This window comes from Rhodamnia argentea, chromosome 3, assembly GCF_020921035.1.
Source record: "Rhodamnia argentea isolate NSW1041297 chromosome 3, ASM2092103v1, whole genome shotgun sequence".
Lineage (NCBI taxonomy): Eukaryota > Viridiplantae > Streptophyta > Magnoliopsida > Myrtales > Myrtaceae > Rhodamnia > Rhodamnia argentea.
The window spans coordinates 33,934,218-33,948,334 of NC_063152.1; the positions used below are offsets into that span (position 1 = coordinate 33,934,218).

General features: G+C 40.9%; 1 protein-coding gene across 1 annotated transcript; it reads left to right on the plus strand.

Annotated features, from left to right (window-relative positions):
• Positions 1 to 12,358: 12,358 nt before the first annotated feature.
• LOC115748038 (RING-H2 finger protein ATL79-like) lies at positions 12,359 to 13,337 on the plus strand. Its single transcript, XM_030684406.2, has one exon. The coding sequence runs from the start codon at positions 12,544 to 12,546 to the stop codon at positions 13,186 to 13,188; it is 645 nt and encodes a 214-aa protein (XP_030540266.2). The 5' UTR covers positions 12,359 to 12,543; the 3' UTR covers positions 13,189 to 13,337.
• Positions 13,338 to 14,117: the final 780 nt, after the last annotated feature.

The following is a 14,117-nucleotide window of genomic DNA, read 5'->3' on the forward strand; positions in this document are numbered from 1 at the left end:
ATCTTCGATCCCTCCATTGACATTTTCATCTGCCCCGTTTTGTTTCTTCTTTGTTGGAGGGAGTGGGTGAGAAGCTTGAGGGTTACGTTCGAAGAGAAAAAGGGAAAAAAAACAAGAGATGAATTTGAGGTTCGTATCGTCTTCCGGAATCTGGAGGCTCCCCGTTTAGGCGGAACTGGCTTCCCTTATCCATTCTGTTTCTTCTTTGTAATGCGAAAGAAACCCAGAAAAGAAATTGTACTGACACAGATTAAAGATACGGAAAAATACTTTCTTTTTTAGTTTTTTTTTTTTTTTGTTGGGGAGGTCGGAGTTTTCTTTCTTTCTTTCTAGGTTAGTCCTAACTTTTCTTGCAAGAACCAGGAGCCTCCTCAGCTGCATCCCTTGGATAAAGTATCAACCAACTTTTGAAAAATAAAATTTTTGAAAGATCTTTGAGGAAGTGATATGGGAAAAATTGGATCCTTGCGCCATCGGCAACCCTATCTCATCATGACCCGCCGGTTTTGACCCCAAAAAAAAAAAAGAGAGAAAAATCTAATGACCCGCCTGGTTCAGCAAATATTTCCAAGGATTTTTCGCCTATTTTTCGGATATTTTTGGCTCGTTATTTTATGTTTAGATCTGTTACAACCTATTGACATGACTAATGCTCACATAATAAAAAATTATTTAAAAAGTCTTAATTCTATTACACTTTGATCAATTCGGTCTTAAATTTTTTAAATTTTATTAATTGAGTTCATTCGATCAATTTTAGCGGGAAATCGTTTATAAGGACGTCGGACATCCTACATATCACGACCGGTGCTAGGATTGATAATTTTTATAATTTTTTACAAATATATATTTTTATTTTTCGTTTTCTTGCTTTCTTGTCCTTTTTTTTAATCAAGTCTGGTAAAAGGTGTTGACCAAACGTCACTGGTCACAAGCGAGGGCTAGCGACCCTCATCGACCACTAGGCTAAGGCCGCAACCCTCACCCGCAATTGATGAGGGCTTGGCGGCCCTTGCCACGTCTGTGCGAGAGTTTTGTTGAACTTCATAGAAAAAGAAAAGAAAAGAATGATAAATAGATAATAAAAAAATTAATTTTTTAAGAGTTAATACCACAAAAAAATTCAAACAAGTACACATATGATAAATTTACCCCAAACTATTTTTGAGCACTAAAAACTTTAAACCGGTATATCTGTGATAAATTTATTTCAAACTAAATTTTATGACCACAAAATACCCAAATTAGTACACATGTGACAAATTTACCATTCGTTAGCTCTTCATTAAATTAGAGTTAATACCACAAAAAATCTCAAACCGATGCACATGTGACAAATAGAGGGTAAAAATCCTAAATCGATACACTTGTCAATTGTCATATGTCATCCAACTCAACAATTTGATGGTAAAATATAATGAACAACTAATGGATGGATAAATTTATCATAAATGTATCGATCTGGAGTAAATTTATCACATGTGTACCAATTTGAGGTGTTTGATGATCAAAAATATAGTTTTGGATAAATTTATCACAAGTGTCTTGGTTTGAGATTTTTTGTGACCAATAAAATAATTTGAGGTATATTTATCACATGTGTATCAATTTGAAGTTTTTTGTGGTATTAAATCTTTTTTTAATCACAAAAAATTATCCATATCGGCATTGATCGTCCTAGGTGACACCACCGGCATACACATAAAAAAAAATTTGCTAAAATTGGTTGGATGGACGCAATTGACTTAAGAGGTTAATGACTCGATTGATAAAATTGTTTGACAGAAAAAAAAAATGGCAAAATTGAAAGGCAGATTGAACTTACCAAAGTGAAATAAGTTTAGGATTTCTTGGATAATTTTTCCAAATCTCATAAATGTGCTTGACCAAGATGAAGAGACTTCACGTTGAGAAGCACATGCCCCACTTGTATTAATTTGGTGCACGTACTGCTTGGGTCTCCCCCGATTAAAAGATGGGTCCCTCGATTGAAAAAAAGAAGGGAAAAAGTCGCCTACACTTTTCGAATTTTTCACAAGTTTCTGGTTTAATGTGGCTTAAAGACGTTTAAGAATTGTGCTGTCTTAAAGATACTATTCATGTATTATCACGAAATTTTATGTTACATCTTTCAAGCCTAAGAGCAAAAGTCAAAAACCAATTAATGAAGCATAATTTACAACTAAAAGCATACTCCCGTCTCTCTGGAATGAATTTCTCGAATCACCAGATTTAGTGACGAGCGCACGTCGAGATCTCTCACTCCATGTATAATAATTTGGGATGTGAACTCGCATCGAGTCTCCTATTATCCTAAAGAGTCCAGCCTTTTCCAATTTATTTCCTCGAACTGTTCAAATTGTTAAATGTTTCTTTCTCCCATTTGATAGTTTAAATGAAAAGTGCGGTCGGAATACAAACTCAAAACTGGGCATCGCCGCTCGACAGTAATCGATTAATTGAGAACTTCAAGATTTCGTTTTATATTCCCTTTTTTTTTTTAACTTTCTCTTCTGCTGTCATCCTGAATAAGTTAATTCAAGTTGGCGAGATCTCAGATCTTCATTCACCAAAGCCTACGAACCTGGGACAGAAACAGGATGCTCTTGTTGGTAACGTGCCCCTTCAGCTTGGACTTGTCGACTTGAAGATCCAGTAGGAGAACAGGTCACGTCATTAGGCATTGACCCGAGGCTTGGCCGACTGGGACTTAACCTAAATAATAAAAGGGTAAATCGAACAAATATCACTAGCTTATGCTCCGATCCGTGTAGTATGTATGATTTTGAATTATTAATTTATGTAATTGGAAGTAACCAATTAGGTTTACGACGAAACCTAGAAATCGATCACCGATCCAATTTGAGTAACTTCTTCTTCCAAGTGCCGGATAACTCCATGTTCTTGAATTTTGACACAACATGCAATATGATACTTGAACTTTAGCGCAATGTGTAATACGTTCTATGAATTATTAATTTGATGTGAATTATATGAAAGAGTTCATTGTTGTCTTCCCATTAATTTTAATTCAATGATAATATTGAATGTTTTCGTATAGTCCCGAGATTAATTTGAACATATACTAAAAGTTCAAAGACTACATTACATATTCCACTAAAATTCAATGACTGCATTAAACAAATTAAAGTTCGGTGACTATACCGCACATTAGGCTAAAGTTCATGGACTATTAAATCATTATCCCAATAAAAAACGATCTTTTTTACCTTGCCATGAATAATCAATATGATGTTAATATTTGTATGTTGCGAAAATATTAGATGTTTTGGGTCAAAATGAATCGACGTACAAGCATCGTAAGATTTAGATTAAGCAAAATATAGAAACTAAAAGTCAATCCGGACAAATTGTTGGAGAGCTTGCGTCCATGGTATCTTGTTCTTGATATACTGACACGGTTTCCAGTAATTGGTATCTGAAGTGTCATGACAAATTTCAAATCGACATATTTGGTACCGATATTTAGCATTTAATAAGAACTTCAAAATTTTAAGATTAAAAAAAAATAGAAAAGGACACTTATTGCCCAAAGAGTAATGTCAAAGTACAGAGTATACGAACTTATACGCCGAATGGTGCTTCCCTCGGTGCTTCGACAAATCTCAACCATCGATAAGAACTCAAATTGCGAAAATCAACGGTTGAGATTTATTAAAATTCCAAAGTGAGCATCGCACGGAATATAGTATCCACATCCCGATATCTTGAGATTGGTACGTGGAATTACACTTCGGTGTACTGAATGATGCGGCGAACTACAATCGGACATTCAAAACGTGCGATCCATGTCCGACATGTAATGAAAATTTGTTGCATCAGGTCAAATACCTGCTGTACAAACTTGTTTTGGGGTCCGTTTGTTCAAAAGAAAGCTGTTCCCGAGAAACTATTTTCCGATACTTGAAAGAGGGAAACGAATCGGTTTACAAAGAACGTTTTCCACAGGCTGAATTAAACAAGTTTAGCGCGGAGGATGACTACTTCATCTTCTAATAAGAAGGAAATCACTTCCCCTTTTATGGAAAAATATTTTCATTTATCCCGAAATTTTCGATGTGATCATGCGTAAAGACGGCAAAATGAGTCAATAACCCATATTTTAACACATATTTAAGAGTGCCTGTCTAAATGCGTTGCTTAACAAACTTAAATGGATCATAAATGGGCAGCTTAACGACTTAATGGATCTTAAATGGGTCATAAATGGATTAGCAAACTATCTTATGTGATCAATTTTTTATTTTTTATTTTTGGGTCCATGATGTTTTAGTAATATATATTTTGTAATTTATCATAAGTTTTGCTAAAATATGTCAAAATGGATTAAATAGATCAATAAGAGTCAGACCATATTCAACTCAATCCAAACTCGACCCACCCGTTTGACATATCTACTTGCGTGTCACCTCGTTCTTTTCGAAAGCATTCTCCTCCCTCCTTTTGCCCAAGCTTTCTTTCTTTCGTAGCTTTATCCTTGGCAGTTGGCGTTATCCCTTCTGGAGTGCGGCAATTCGGAGTTACTCCAGACATCAAGTCCAAGGCAAAAGACAAAACAGATCTGGGATTTGTCTTTGTACGCATTATTTAGCAACTTGGGTTTTGGAATTACTTGGGGACGAAACAAGGCCTTAAGATCTGTTCCTTATGAATGTGCACGCACGTGCACGCAGAATGTGCACGCACGTGCATGATGGCCGAAACTTAAGTAGCATTAATATTAATATGCGATACGACATGACACAATACGATATGTCGACATGTTATTTCCTTAAAAATAGAGTCCCGACACATTGAGATATGTTATGCATTAAATGTATATTTTTATATATACACGATAAATAATCATATATATATCAGTAATAAATTTCTTCTTTTTCTTCTTATAGGGATTTATGATTTTTTTTTTATGACTGAATATATTAATTTTGAGGTGACTAGATATATGACTCGAGTATATATATTTGATAAATTTATAATTTAGCCTCTAATTTATTGAAAATGCTTAAAATTAACCCCGTGCGTGTCGCTAGTTTGTCCGGAGCGTTGACCACATGTTTATCATATGCTAGAGAGTGTCGGAGTGTGTCGAACACGACACGACACGACACATAGGCTCCCGAAGAGTGTCGGTACTTCTTAGATTGAAACTCGAGTCATTATGCAGCTGGAGAAATCTGGGTTTTTTTTTTACAACCAGAAAAACAAAAAAAATCTGAGTTCGGTTCGCCCACCTGAGTTCAGTGGGGCACGTGCGAGCGTCGATTACGAACAAGAAAGGTCACGTGAAGCCTTCGAGGGCGGATCGAACACATGTCGTGGGTCCCCAGCATTTGCGTCGCTGTCGTCGTGGGTTGGTGAAGGGGAGCTAGAAAGGAGAGACAATTTGCTTATGAGACGTGATGTCTCCCCGAAGTACAGTACGTGTGTTCATCAAAAGTGGGTCAAACTCATGTTTTATTTGGTAGAGCTAGTTATTTGGAGAGTGCTTGTACCCAAAAAAAATGGCCAAATTTTTGTAATCGACATATAGCCGATTTGAGTGAATATAGAAGTCGAGGTTCGGCTTGAGTTGGTTACGATAAGTTACCGACAATGAAAATACTTTTCGATGGCACGATGATTGTGGATGACCGAGGCGTACGGCTGTCCACGTACTACAACAATAAGTTGGCGATTATCGCTTGACGGGTCTTGGCTAATAGAGTCGAACCCACTTTACGACAACAATAGGTTGGCGATTATCGCTTGAAGGGGTCTTGACTAATAGAGTCGAACCCACTTTTGAAAATACGCCACTCAAGCTCCGGAAGTCCGGTGTTTGGTGAGCTTTTACCATTGCAATCTCGTTGAGATTTTAATAGCCAAGAAGTCTCTTCGCATGAAATATGCTGTAGTTAAGTAACGCGATGCGAGCCGTGTAAATATTCGTTCATGTGATCTCGTTGATGACATGCGACCCTTCACCACTAGACCACACGCCTTGACAGTATAGGAAATCCAAAATGCCAATCTAACATCTAAATTCAAGTCACCATATTCGTAGCAAGGCTGATCAATTTCGGGGTAAATCGGTTCTCGACCTAGAACCGACCTTGTTTACGTGTAAAAAATCAAATTCCTATTACGAAATATAAAAGTCGCACTGGTTCATTGGAAAATATTGGTTGGTCAAGTAGTAATGTTAATTGTTTTTTTTCATGATTCGATTCTCAATGGGTGCAAACAAAAAAAGAGGAGAAATATATGTACACACAGAATATTTTTTTAAGAGACTTCACTCTCGGTTTAGGACTTGTTTAACTGAAGGATCGAACTGGTACCGGTTTTAACAGGTTCCCAAGTGAAAATCAATGATTTCGGGCTTGGAATTGAAAACCGTTGGCTCCAAATATTTGAAATCGGAAACCGGACCTAAGCCCTTAACCGCTTGGTCTGGTCGGATTCGATCCCGTGGCCGCATTCAACCGGACCCGCGACATAATCCATTCTTGTCAGGCACGGTGGGGTCCAGTCAATTCAAAGTTGCTACCAAGGGAACATCTTGAAGGGTCAAGCAATCTCCAAAAATGGGCGGGAAGGAGGGCCCCATCTATGCTCAGATCCTTAATAAGTCGTGCACCAACACGTGACAGGGAATCCAATGAATACCGACTTCGGAGAACCACACGACTCGTCGTTTCGACGTGGCTAAAGGTCGTTTCTTTTGCTGATGGGGACCCCCTTCGATTCAGGGGAAATTTATCCAGGAGCTAGAGGTCTCTTTTGCGGATGCGTTTCGTTACATCGGATTATTGGTAACCGGAAGTCGGAACGACGATCGGTCTTGGTCGAAGCAGACCCGGGTGGGTCGAGATTTTCATTAGTCTCTATGGAAGCTAATGTCAAAAGCTGTTGCGTTTTATCGGATTCTTAGAGCCAGGGACTCCGCGCAGCATTCCCAGTCTCTTCCTTTCGTTTCGACCGGTATCGTGTTCTCTCCCTTTCTTTGAGGTCAAATGTGAGAGAACACATGAGAGAAATTTCGGAACACTATAAGTTCCAGAGAGCTTGCAGGGATAAGAGGCCCGATCTTGCGACGAGGCGTTTCTTTAATTTCTTTCGAAATGGCGACACGGGTCACATGGTATTTTGGCTCGATCGGAGGAAGTCGTCGTGCTTCAAGAGCATCTAAATATTGCCCGTGAAATTTTGTAGGATAATGGCGGTAAGTGCAACAGTACCACCATGGGACTTCCCTTCTAGGCCATAATATATATGGGCCGGGAAACCCATTGACCGTACGCCTGATAGCTAGTAAGCCCAGTTCTGTGTATGGATGGGCCGGCCCATTCTCATTTTCGAATTGGTTTGGTGCCCGCTAATTCCGTTAATTTGACGTGGTCGAAGTGATAAAATCCTTAATTTCATCGTTGAAGCACTTGTCTAGAGTCTCTGTTAGAAAGTTAATCTATGAACATGTTACCACTCGAAAATAACACACGGCCCAGCAGTCTGGTCCGAATGCCGGCGAACCAGGCCCGGTGGTGGTCGATCGAGGACTGTGGCGCCGATGGAAGCGACTTGCAAAAACGCAATCTACGCTCTTCAAAAGCCGTAATCCATTTTTCTTGGCATTTAAATATGCAAAGTCTGCCAATCATTATTTTTCTGACAGGTGTCGCATGGTGTAGACTACCGTTGATAGTTTTTTTTATTTGGTCGGGAACTACCCTTGATAGTTCGAGAACAACTCGATATACTTTTTTAAGGAATAGCGACATAAAAGATTCATGAACTTTAACCAAATGTATAATGTGATTCATGAACTTTTAATCTGTTTAATATGATCTATAGACTTTTAGTACACGTTAATATAGTCCTTGATCTATTTGAAAATGTTCATTGTAGTCCCTCCATTAATTTAAAATCGGGGACAATATTGAACATATTTATCTTGTCTGGAGATTAAAATGAATATGTACCAAAAATTCAAAGACCATATTGATATTACACATTAGGTTAAAGTTTATAGAATATATTGATCAAATTAACAAGTTGAGCCAAAGCTTACTGACGTTTCATATTGTTAATATGGTCTATAGACTTTTAATACACGTTAATATAGTCATTGATCTGTTTGAAAATGTTCATTGTAGTCCCTCTATTAATTTAAGATCGGGGACAACATCGAACATATTTATTTTGTTCGCAGACTAAATTGAATATGTATCAAAAGTTGATGGACCATATTACATATTGGGTTAAAGTTTAGAAATCAAATTATTCAAATTAAAAGTTCGGAGATTACACTGCACGTCTAGCCAAAGCTCAGGAACTATTTGTGTGATTATTCTTTATTTTCCTTGTTCGAGATGATGGCCGAGATGGACCATGGTGAGGCAGATGAGTGAGGAAACCATTATGGAGAAAGTTGTTGATAAGAGCTGAAGTGTTCCTTCTTTGGATAAACCGATAAATGTGAAGTAAATCGACAAAGCTTTGCTTATCTTCTTCTGCATTATTATAGTTCTCTTTTTGGGGCCAAGGAAGCTTTGGTCGATCTTCTTCCTAAAGAGAAAGTTCCATCCAATAGCAGACAATGGGGGCAGATGACAGATGTGACCGTGATGATGAGAACGGTAATGGTGGTTGGATCCGATTGTTCGAGTCGGATCCGTGGGTCCGGTTGGGTCCATGGTGCCCATTATTTTTGCCAATATCCTCCTTCACACACGTCGACCATGGCGTACGACGAGCTATCGTGCTTCTCCGATATCTCCTCTTTCACCACAGAAAACTGAAGCGTCTTAACTTCTCTGTGTATGATAGAGACATTGCACATATCTCTCCCTCTCTTCACAGACAATCAATACCATGATTATGGTTATCGTACTTGTAATTCGTGATTTATGTCGATTAATAATGCTAACCACGGCTCTTTTAAAAAAGTTATCTACTCACTTGTAGGCAAAGATGGCAGCGTCGATCGCCATTTATGTGTGAAATCGATGCGGAGGATGGTGTCATATTCTAATTATCTCTTTGTATGTGCGGATGCTTCGAATCTCGGTTAACTTTGTGTGTGTACCGGATATGATACCCTTTGAAATTGGAGTCTTTTTTATGGACCGATGATGGTGCCATAATGCCTTACTTTGTGGTCTTTTCGAAAGGAATTAACTTGAGTACTAGTTATGAGACGAATGTAGAAAGCCTGAAAGAAAATGATAAAGATGCTATCGGAAATATCTTTGCAGAACAAAGTCACAGATATAGAATAATCTGGACGAGTCCATTAGTTGGTTTATAATCTCCTTCGTGTAAGTTTGTTTGTTTGTTTGTTTTTTGTACCCTAAAGAGGTCGTGAAGAGGCTCGGGATTATGTCCGTACAGATAGGATATGGACGAGATTGGAACCTACCACGTTGCTGCCAAAATGTCTGGTTCAAGGCACTAACTAAACACCAACGGCTCGTCTGATGAGTCACGTCGTCGGAGCCCCACTAGGTGCGAGTGGGAAAGCCTTAAGACTAACAATACATCTAAGCCTAAACCCGTCCTTCGTAGACTGATAGGTGTTTTCTAAGATCGATGATAGACTGGATAATCTAACATGTGATGCAAATCAAGTCTCGGACCACTCGACCAACCACCTAGTTAGTACCAAACTTTGTCCAATCCTCATCACATATAATATTGCTTCACGAATCGGCAAACTTCAATGGCATGCTAAACATGACCCCGTTCATTTAGATATTTACATATATAATTATCACAACCCTTTGTTGATGAGGAAGCCACTTTAGTGGGACAGATCTGGAACGCATGAAATCTCACTGGCGAGGCAAGAGTTGGGGCCGGAAATAACGGTTTTAGGCTCCGTTTGTTTCGCAAAAAAAATGAATGACTATAGAACCATTTTCTTGAAAGCAATCGCTCACCTACATAAAATGGGTGAACGTCAAATGTTTTCATTGTCCACGAAGATGCTCCGATATGAATTATCGCCGATGAATGGGAACAGATTTTCATCAACTGATTATATTGAGCGACACAAGCCATCGTTTTCCCGATTTTTCGAATCAGACGGCATAGCCTTACTCGTCTGCACACAAATAAGAGCCTGCCGAGAATACATGGGGCGGCCCTACCAGACTGCGACTGAAGGAAGAATGCAGACAAACCTATGAGACGTGGGCATGAGGCAAGACTCCATAACCATAAGCGATGTACGTACGTGCTTGTGGTGGTCTTTCCACCGGGACCCTGTTCGTTACTTTGGGAAAAGCGGCGCAATCAATGTTGCGGCCACTGCCCAATTTCATCGATTTTGGCCCGTCTCCTACCCACATGAATTCTTCTGTGATTCACTTAGGGCTCGTTTCTTTGAGATTAATGCTATATTTATTTAGCAAAAAATAAATAATTATGAATTTTTTTTGGCAAATAATCGCTCGTATTGCTCGAAAATAATTAGCCATGGGTGAATGGAAAATGTTTATGTCTGAATATTTTTATAGACGGCGAAAATATTTTCGGTTCATTTATTTTTGTAAACGATAAAATCTATCATTCTGAAGAAAATATTTTCTAAATCATTCATTTTTTGCTGAACAAATGGAGCCTAAATGAATGCCAAATGACATTTCTTTCTCTTTGTCGTAGCCAACATGTAAAATACTATCACAATTTTATAAAAATTATGAAATACTTACGCGTGAATAAATGGATCAATGTCAAAATGTTGTGAAAGTCTAAAATGTTTTAGATTGAAAAAGGGTCAAGATGCGTGAACCTTAAATTTTATAGATTAAAGCAAGAAGTAAAAGTTAGAGAAAATTTCAAATAAGGATCTGAAGTGCCATCATTTTCTCAAATAAGGTTATAAAATGAATATTGTTTTAAAGAAAGGCACGAAATGCCGTCATTATTTCAAAAAAAGGCTTGACCAATGGCATTTTCATCATTTATTTTTTTACTTGTACTTTTTCTTTTATGTTTTCCCATTTCCTTTTTTTTCCTTTTTTCCTCGAATCGGGCTTTAGTCTTTTGTTGTCATCTTGAGTTTTTTTTGCCCTTCCTTCTTGTCTCGTGGTGGTCTCGGGTGATGGTCGGCCATTGGCGAGGGCTAGGCGAGGCAACCCTTGCCCGGATCTGGCAAGGGCGAGGCGAACCCTTGCTTGGGTGAGCTGAGGGCTGCCCTCGCCATGCCCAAGAGTGACCCTCGTTGGCGGCCGGCAAACTACCGGCGAGATGAGGAAAAAAAAAAAAAAAATTAAAAAATGAAAAATAAAAATAAAAAATAGCAATGACATAAATGTTCTTAGTCAGGTATTTTTTTGAAAAAATTAGAGTATTTCAGACTTTTATTTAAAATAAATTTAATTTTATGTCCTTATTTAAGAAAATGATCCTATTTTGAGCTCATAATTGAAATTTTTCTTAAAAGTTATGTCGGACTATGAATCTTGAAATGTAGTGAACCTCTCTATTTTTGGGGAGATACAAACAGCGTAATCACGTGGAGCTGAGCTTTACATCATTTCCCAGTCTCGAAAGGTGTCGACGTTCTGTTGCACTTTGGGATGTGCAGCAGCAGGTCGCTTCACCCTCTAGCCTGCGATGGGCCTATGGCAGCACTTCGATGCAACTGAAGATGTTGCTTGGGTTCTTGTCCTGGACAAATTAACAACTGCAAATTTTTTTAAAAAACAGGGAGATAATTTTGAAGCTACATAGGATACGTGTTCGTCCAAAAATGGTCGGAGAAAAGCTGAAATGGGGGGCACACAGGCTGGAAAGCAAAGGCCATCGGCCGGAGAATTCAGGAGCCGTCCTTTTTGGCCCTCGTCTTCTGGTCACCTTTCTTGCACCGGTTACTAAAGGAGGTGACTTTGATTGGAAATCTTGAATTTTGGTGGACTCTGCAAAATTCCAAGCGAAAAGGCGACGTGGGTGTCACGATTCTGTCGATTGCGAAAAGTAGAACCAATCAAAATTCTCGATTCGCTGATATCGATCGACTGAAAAAGTCGCATTACCGGAACGGATCGAAAACACAAAACACGTCGGAGGACCCACGGGCTCGCAAGCGCGAGCGAGAACCCGGGTCGCGGCCGGCGTGAATTTCTCGGGATGGTCTTTTCTATTGCATTTCAAGGAATTTTCATGCGAATGCAGGCGCTTGCATTATTGGGGAGAGTGGTTTCCTTATCTGTACTGTGTACCACGGTCCACGACTCTGACCTGTCTTGCTCTGTTTTACTGCGGAGAGATGATGGAGAGTACTCTGCTTCGCAATTCTGAGGTCAGAAAGTGAGAGAGAGAGAGAGAGAGAGAGAGAGAGAGAGGGGCACGTATGCCTTTCTTGCTACCTATAAATTCCCGCTCCCCCCACTTTCTCTCTCTGCTTGCTTTGTGCTCTGTAAAGGCAAAACGAACTTCGTGTCATGCAAAAGCCTCAGAGATAAACCCCACTCCCCTCTTTCTTGCGCTGAAAGCCGAACACAGAGCTTGGATCACACGAAAGGGCGCGCGAAAATGCGGCCGTCGCCGATGGAAACAGCCACGAGAGCCGCTGCGGCGACCGCCATGCACCCGGCCCTCCACCTCGCTCCCCCGCCGGCGGCGACGTGCGGTCCCCACGGCTGCAGCTGGCGGGCCACGCCCCACTCCGACTGCTCCACCGGCGACCTCCAGACCTACGTCGTCGTACTCGTCCTCTGCTTCGTCATCTGCGCCCTCGCTCTCATCTTCGCCGTCCGCTGCTTCCTCCGCGGCGGCGGCGCCCCCCAGCCTCCTCCGCCGCCGCCCACCCGCCTGCCTCCTCTGGCTCGGGGCGAGGCCGAGCCGAAGTCCTCCGGCGAAGCGGCCGCTCCTCCGATGGCGGCGGCGGCGCTGGTAGTGTTCTCGCCGGAGGTGGAGCTGGCAGGGGCGGAGGCGGAGTGCGCGATTTGCCTGACCGAGTTCGTGGGAGGGGAGGAGATCAGGGTCCTAAAGAGCTGCGGGCACGGATTCCACGACCAATGCATAGAGAAGTGGTTGTCTTCGAAGTCGTCTTGCCCGACCTGTCGCAGTAGCTGCGTCGTCGCCGGTTGCTCGGAGCATGAGAACGGCACTGCCCAGTGCTCCGAGAACGGCGGAGCGACGGCATCTCTTTCTCACGAAGCGACAGAGCAAGCTTGATTGTCGAAGAGTTAGTGCAGTTTTTCATTCACTTTTTCGCCTTGGAAATTCGAATTTCGTCTCCTGTGTTGGCGATTGATTTTCTCAGTCATCAATGTAATGAGTGGTGAAGTCCCGTCTTGATAGTTCCGCGTGTACTTCAACTTCTCCTCCTCCGCCGCCACGTGAGAGACTTCAAGCTCAGCACCTGAAGTTCCGTGCTGAACTAGACTTGATCATCGGACGCGTGGGACTAGACTACTTAATCGCCAAATCCGATCGGCCGGATTGGGCTCACGTCGACCGCAGAATTGTGCATAATTTTTTTCTTATATGCGAGCTCAGGCCGCAAGATGGCTGGACTTCAGGTGATCAGATCAAGGAGTCGACACATTCATCATCCTAAAACATAGAAATGAATGAATTGACTAACGCACTTACGAAAAATCGCAGGGAGAGAATCGAAAGCAGAGTATTACCAGGGATACTAATGTGACATTCTGCGAGGCAATGTTTTAATCAATTACAAGCCCTGTTAACAGAACTCGAACAGGAGGCGAAATACCTTAAAGCGAAGGGATCGAAGGCTTCCGGCATGAATACTATAAGTTATTGGCAGCTAGGTCTAAGATTGCATTTGGTTAAAATGAGGTGATCTGAACACAGAAACCGCTCTGAATTGACAGGTTTAACATGTCGGGTCTGGCACAGAAAGCCTGAGGAACTCGAAGAACACGGCGTCCTTCTGCTGGGATCTGTACACGACCTGTCGGATCAGGGAGCAGAACTCTGAGCCAACTCTCATATACTCATTTTACATCCAATGCTCACGGTGGAGATAAATTGCAGCACAAGGGTTGAAGAGGTTGGAGCTCGAGGTTGTGATGGAGCTTATCTTGAGCCGACCCTTCAAGCTTGTCCACGATTAGCGAGCAGCGGAAAGCTTACAA